Here is a 7,435-nt window from a genome sequence, read left to right as displayed (position 1 = left end):
TATCTATCATCTATCTATCTACCTACCTACCTATCATCTATCTATCTATCTATCTATCTATCTATCTATCTATCTATCTACCTATCTATCATCTATCAATCTACCTACTTACCTATCATCTATCTATCTATCTATCTATCTATCTATCTATCTATCTACCTACCTACCTATTATCTATCTATCTATCTATCTATCTATCTATCTATCTATCTATCTATTTTTTTCAAGACAGGGTTTCTCTGTTTATCCCTAGCTGTTCTGGAGCTCACTCTGTAGACCAGGCTGGTCTTTAACTCAGAGATGCACCTGCTTCTGCCAGTGTGGGAATTAAAGACGTGCACCACCACTGCCTGGCTAACCTTTTTTTTTTTTTTCCTCAAGACATGTTTTCTCTTTGTGTAGCTTTGACTGTTCTGGAACTCACTCTGTAGACCAGTCTGGCTTTGAACTCACAGAGATTCGCCTGCCTCTGAGATTGAAGGCATGCACCACTACTGCCCAGCTAACTTGATTGTTTTAAAGCATGGATCTTTTGAGTAAGTTTTAGTACCTTCAAGTTGTGAGTCAGTAAAATACACCCTTTATAGAAACTTTATAGGGACTTTATAGAAAGCGAGGCTAGTCCAGTTGCTGAGAACGCATGTACTGATAGTTCACGATCAGTGTGATTGCCAGTTTGAGCACGGAGGTGAATATAAGCCTGCCACTTGCCTTCCAGCACAGTGGCGGAGATGGGTCAGAAGTCTTCCTCTTCCTCCTCCTCCTCCTCCTCCTCTTCCTCCGCATGGCCTAGTCGCTCCTCTCAAGTTTCACTGCCTGTGTTCCAGAAGGAAAAATACCCTGAGGAACTCAGCCTGCTTAAGTCACAGACAAGTGAGTAGACCCTGGGTTTTCCTCCAAAGGCCTCTGCTCCTGGGGCCTTTTCAGAAATCTGTCCTATTATGGGCCAAGTCCCGGAAGACCTCCCTTGCCCAGTGTCAGACATTTGGTATGCTTCCTCTTGGGTCCTCATGATGGCTTTGTGGCCATATGGTTTTCATAAATGAAAGGCCCAGTATAAGTGCCATAAAAGATATCAAACAGCATAGAAGTGTATAGACATAAACCCTCTTACTCAGTATTCTCCAACAATATTCTTCCCCACAGCTGTGAAGAGCTGAATTTTGAAATATGTACACCTGTGTATGTATGTACATAAATACATAGAAAAGCAGTCATATGTTATATAATGCAGCTTTGACCAACAGTGGCCTGCATATATGACAGTGGTTCAACCGAAACATGACGTGGTGAAAGCCTCCCCACTGACTGTGATGTCATAACTTTGCTAATGTCGTAACACACACGTCGCTGTGGCTGTGGCGACGCTGGTGGCCAGTTATAGAAAAGCGTAGCACGCGCATCATATCTGATAATGATAAGTCACTATCCCACTGCTCTAGATATTAGTGTACTACACTATACCATCACTACAAAGCATACTCTCTCTACTTATTACAAGAAGTGAAGGGAGCTGGACAAGGCAGTTTAGCAGGCAAAGGCCCTTGTGCCTAAGTCTGAGTTTTGACCCCCAGGATGCACATGGTGGAAGGAAAGAACTGACTCCTAGAAGTCGCTTGTCCTCTGGGCCCGCGCCACGGTGATGCAAACCACGTGTATGCGTGCACGTGCGCACGAAATACACAGTTAACCATCCAACAGTATGCTTGGCTGTACTGCGGTCTCACACATTGTGTTTAGGACATCTCTTGATAGCGTCAAGAAACCACATGGAGTGAACAACTGCACCAATTACTTTTCACACCTGTGAAGAAGCAACTTCACAAAGAAGGGTTCATTTTGACTCAGCAGCCCACGTGGCAGCGGCAGGAGTGGGAGGCAGCTGCTCACACTGTGTCCAGTCAGGAAGGAAAGGGTGGTGGTGGCAATGGCTGGCGCTCAGCTTTTTTCTCTTTTCACTCAACCCAGGATTCAGTCCACACCCCAGCCTTCCTACCTCAGCTAACTCAATCCCGAAACTCCCACAGACATGCTCAGAGATGTGTCTCCTAGGTGACTCCGGACTCCATCAAGCTGACACCGACCTCTTTGTGTAGGTCTGTGCAAGCACACTGTGGTGTTCAGAGAAGAACAACGTCATCAAGTGACAGACATAGAATAACTGAGTTGTAGTACACAATGTATTTTCCCTCAATGGCTGCATAGATCACAGACCTCTTCCTGCAGCAATGCTTTAGGTCATGTGACTGTTTTAGTTCTTTTCCTAAAAGAGTTATTATTTTATGTATGTGAGTGTTTGTTTGCATGGATGTGTGAGCACCTGGTCTCTGTCTGGTACCCATGGAAGCCAGAAGCAGGCATCAGATTCCCTGGAACTGGGGTTACAGATGGTTGTAGGCCATCATGTGGGTGCCAAGAACTGAACCTGGGTCCTCTTGAAGAGCAGTTAGTGCTACTAACCACTGAGCCATCTCTCTATCCCCAGGATTAGTTATGTTTCGTTGCTATAATAAAATACCATAACCCAAAACAACTAAGGGAGAAAGATTTATCCTAGCTTACAGTTCCAGGGGGACAGACTCCAGAATGGTGGGAAAAGAGCATGATGGGAGAGGCAAGGAGCTGGAGGCAGGGAGGTCACATTTCACCCAGACATAGGAAGCAGTGGGGTGGAGACAGGAAGCAGGACAAAGTCATAACCCCCAGTAATGCACTTCCTTCATTGGGGTGGGGTGGGCTGGAGGGCTGAGGGTGCTGAGAAGGTGGCAAGGTGCTTGCCACACAAGCGTGAGGCCCAGCACCCATGTAAAAAAGCTGAGCGTGAGAGCCTGTGCCTGTAATCCCAGCAGGAAGGCCAGGGTAAGAAGGTTCCAGTTAGTCAAATGGGTAGTAAGTTCTATCCAGAGAGAGACCTGTTTCAAAAAGTAAGATGGAAAAGGCTACAGAGATGGCTTGGCTGTTAAAAATGTTCATGGTTAGCTCTTCCAGAGGACCTAGGTTCAATCCCCAGGACCCACATGGTGGCCAACATCTCTAACTCCAGTTCCAGGAGAATCAATGCCCTTCTCTGACTTCCATGGGCACCAGGCATGCACGTGGTACACAGACATACAAACAGGCAAAACACCCATACAAATAAAAGCAAAAACAAATACAAAAAGCAACTGAGGAAGACATTGGTGTTGACCTCTTGCACATAAACACCCACCTACACCCACACGTCTACCTACATGAACATACACGTGCACACACAGACACACACACAGATCCCACAAAAGACTTCAAGTCAGCCTGGACTACATAGTGATATTGTCTCTAACAGCCAAAAGAGTATGAGGACCAGAGAGATGGCCCAGTGGTTAACAGTGAGAGGACCTGGATTTGGTTCCTGACACTCACATGGTGGCTGACAACTGCCTGTAACTCCAGTTCCAGGAAGATCCCAGGCCCTCTGGCCTCTGTGCACACTGCATGCCTGTGGCAAACATACATGTTTGCATACGAACACGCTTACACATGTTTTTGCCAGTGCATGTGTGAGAAGGCTGGAGGACAAACAACCCGGGAGTTTTTACATCTTGTCATCTCATTGTCTTGTGGGCAGTGGGCAGGGAGCAGGGCTAACGGGAATGTTTCTGATGTCTTGCAGAAGATGGGCAGCGTCCTGAGTGGACATTTTATCCGAGGTTTAGCAGCAATCTCCACACCTACCACGTTGGAAAGCAGTGCTTCTTCAGTGGGGTCTTCCGGGGCAACAGGAGGTCTGAGGCCGAGAGGACCCTGGACAAGAGCCTCGGGAAGAAGAAGTATGGTAATGTGTCTCGTTCCATCAAAGATGAAACACACAAACTGAAGCCCTTAGTTGTGGCTCCATGGGCTCTGCTTTCTTTGCCTGGGGACAGCTCTGCAGGGTCACCCTGTTGCCCACAGAGTAGTCAGGAAGACAGGAAGGCAGGGAGTCCAGTGCACAGGCGACAACTTTTGATGAAGGGCTTGGAATGCACGCCGATCCACACTTACGTCTTTCTCCAGCTCTCAGAAAATGCTAATGTGACATTTAAGTCACCAAGTGAGTCATTTCACATCATTAGAGTAGAAGCCTCTTTTAAGTCCGAAGAAAATCAGGGACGTTTCAGTTAGATGCTACCTGTCATGTACATTTAAAGTAAGCCTTGGCATGAAGTATACAGCATTATTTTTGATTTAATTAAAGGCAACTAAGGTGAAATGGTACACACATACCATATCTAAATCCATGTGTCACCTTGGTTTGTAACCTGGTGAGTTCTCTGCCCCAACTCACTCAGAATAGACTTCTCGAGAGATCCTAAGAGGTTGCTGAGCACCAGAGGGCCATTTATGGCACTTTCTTATAGAAATACCCATGTAGGAGGAGGCAGCCAACGCCTCAGTGATGAATAAGGTTTTTGTAGAAGCTGTGCAAAGAGAAATAACTAGCAACTTCTCTTGTAAAACTCATGTAAAGGACAAATGGACTTTCAGATTGAGGCTTGGATTTATCTGGATAAAGAGCCATCCCAGAGAAGCCGCAAGCATGGCCTCCGATGTGGGATCCTTATAGAGTCCCATGCCTTGCCCAGATCCTAAACTCCCTATTCATCAAGAGGAGATGAAGGGCTGCAGAGACAGCTCAGTAGTTAGGAGCTGCTCTCGCAGAGGACCTGGTTCTATTTCCAGCACCATAAGGTGGCTCACAGCTGCCTGTAATTCCAGTCCTAGGGGGATTCGATGCCCTCTCTGGTCTCTGTGGCCACCAGACACACATGTAGTACACAGACATACCTGCTGGCAAAACATTCACACAGATGAAAATTAAAAAACAATCAGAGGAAGTGCAGGCTAGGGAGATGGGCTTCTGCCCAAGCATAAGGACCTGAGTTCAGATCCCCAGCACCTACACAAGAGCCAGGAGCAGTGGTCATCCCCGTAACCCTGGAACTGGGGAAGCTGAAACAGGCCGATACTTGGAGCTCACTGGCCAGCCTTTAGCCACATGAGTTCAGTGAGAGACTGAGTCAAAAAATAAGGTAGAGAGCAATCGAGGAAAACATCTAGCATTGACCTTTGGCGTGTAAGATCACACATGCACATTGCACACCCATGTGCACGTGTGCACACACACAAACATGTATGTACATATACTACATACCCCAATACATGTAGAAAGGGAAGTGCATGACATTTAATCGAGATACAGAATGTACACAATTTCCTTCTCCTCGCTCAAATATTTCACTCTCTTTGTTATCTAGTGTGGAAGTGAGAGTGTTACACACAAGGACCACCATAATAAGTGAACAGAACGTAACGAAGTTAACAAGCTTAGCAAGTTCAATACCTACCGATAACCACTTTTCTGTTTTTAGTTTTAAAAATATAAATCATAGAATAAAATGGTGCTCAGTCGGTAGCGTACTTGCCTAGCATGGCACAGCCTGGCTCCATCCCCTGCACACGTGAGATGTGACAGCACACATCTGTAATCTCAGCAGGTGGGAGATGGCCTCAGGGGGATCAGGTGTTAGAGGCTATCCTTAGCTACATAGTGAGCTCAAGGGCAGCCTGGACTACATGAAGCCCTGTCCCAATGAGTTCAGAGTTCCGCCCAGAACTTAAGCTCACACCGTGGCTCAGTCCTCATCAGAGACATTTGTGAAGTACACAGGAATTAGCACACAGACCACAGCTGGACAGCGCAGAGCACTGAACACTGCAGTGCTCAGGCCTAAGTGGGACGCCTCCATCATACTCCTCCTCTCGAGGCTCAGGGGAAAGGGCCAGGAAGATGAAGAGCCAGAGGTGGTGGATGGCTCCAGAAAGGCAGCATTTTCTTGACATAACAGGGCAGAAGGGAATATTAATTTACAGACTAGACAGCACACACACGGCCTACATAGACTCAGGCCAGACAATACAGAAATAGGGGAGTGGGCACAAGCCCTACCCTTAGCCAAGAAGCTTCTGGGAGAGGGGAAATCAGTTTTCTTCAATGGAGTGACAGTGGGTATGCCAACCACACTCCAGGGCCAGCCCCAGGCTCAGGAGTTAGAAGCATAAATTAGATCCCATTGTGTGTGTGTGTTTAAAGAGAAAGTTAGTATATGAAGTTGGGATCACAGTCATCTGTAACCATAGTCTCAGAGCATCTGACACTCTTATGGCCTCTGAAAGCATTGCACACACATGGTACACAGACAGACATGTAGACAAAACACTCATATACATAAAAGAATAAAATAATAAAAAATTAAAAGTTACACACCTTGCATGTCCAACCAATGGAACAAACAAACAAACAAATAAACAAACAAACAAAAAACCCACCAAGGAAATATGTATAGGTTTTTTTTTTTTTTGATAGGATTTCTCTGTGTGGCCCCGGCTGTCCTAGAACTCACTCTGTAGACCAACCAGGCTGGCCTTGAACTCAGAGATCAGCTTGCCTCTGTCTCTCAAGTGCTCAGATTAAAGGCATGTGCTACCAGTCCCTAGCTTGTGTATGTTTTATAATCTATAATGATAGAACACTTTTCTTTCTTTTTTTTAAGACAGGGTTTCTCTGTGTAGCCCTGGCTGTTCTAGAACTCACTCTGTAGACCAGGCTGGCCTTGAACTCACAGAGATTTGCCTGCCTCTGCCTCTGAGCTGGGCTTAAAGGCATGTGCCAGATTTCTTTTCATTTTTTTTTTTGTGTGCTGGGAATTGAACCTAGGGCCTTATATATGCTAGCCAAGTGAACTATATTCCTAGTCCTCCATGTTTGTGTTTATAAAGTTTTATTTATTATGAAAATTTCACACATGCACAAAGTTTATCTTGATCATACCCCCACCTCACTCCCCATCTCCCATCCTCTTGGACCTCCCCCATCACATCTTCCTCCTAACCTTATTTTTTATTTATTTTTTTAAAAATTTAGGTTGGATGGTGGTGGCACACGCCCTTAATCCCAGCATTTGGGAGGCAGAAGCAGGTGGATCTCTGTGAGTTCAAGGCCAGCCTTGTCTATGAGTGAGTTCAGGACAGCTAGGACTATACAGAGAAACTCTGTCTTGAAAACCAAAAAAAAAAAAAAAAAAAAAAATCTAGTTATTTCTTTTTAACCTTCAACTGGGGCTGAAGTTGAAGGTTATGTGAGGTCATCCACGAATGGGGAGAATCTTCTGGGCCCATACTCTTCAATAAAGATGACTCTCCCTCCCCGTGCAGCTATCAACTGCTAACAGATTCTCAGCTCTATGGCCTCAGAGGCTGCCCCCAATCTATGTGAAATTTAATTGGCTTGACCTTGTGCAAATCTTGCACAGATGCTGTGTGTGCATGTGTGCGACAGCCCTGCCACACACAGGGGAGGGTATTTTACGACACTCCCCTGCCACACACAGGGGAGGGTATTTCACGACACTCCCCTTCC

The 7,435-nt window shown here is 45.9% G+C and overlaps 1 protein-coding gene across 1 annotated transcript in view; it reads left to right on the top strand.

Annotated features, from left to right (window-relative positions):
- The window catches only part of Spats1 (spermatogenesis associated serine rich 1), a 26,118-nt gene that overhangs the window by 9,938 nt on the left and 8,745 nt on the right, over nt 1-7,435 (top strand). The window contains exons 4-5 of the mRNA XM_013350981.2: nt 719-873; nt 3,650-3,811. Coding sequence (XP_013206435.2) covers nt 719-873; nt 3,650-3,811 — 317 coding nt within the window. The remainder of the gene's footprint in view (nt 1-718; nt 874-3,649; nt 3,812-7,435) is intronic.

This window comes from Microtus ochrogaster, linkage group LG2 (assembly GCF_000317375.1).
Source record: "Microtus ochrogaster isolate Prairie Vole_2 linkage group LG2, MicOch1.0, whole genome shotgun sequence".
Lineage (NCBI taxonomy): Eukaryota > Metazoa > Chordata > Mammalia > Rodentia > Cricetidae > Microtus > Microtus ochrogaster.
Note: the sequence above shows the minus strand (reverse complement) of the source record. Positions and strands in the feature narration are given on the sequence as shown.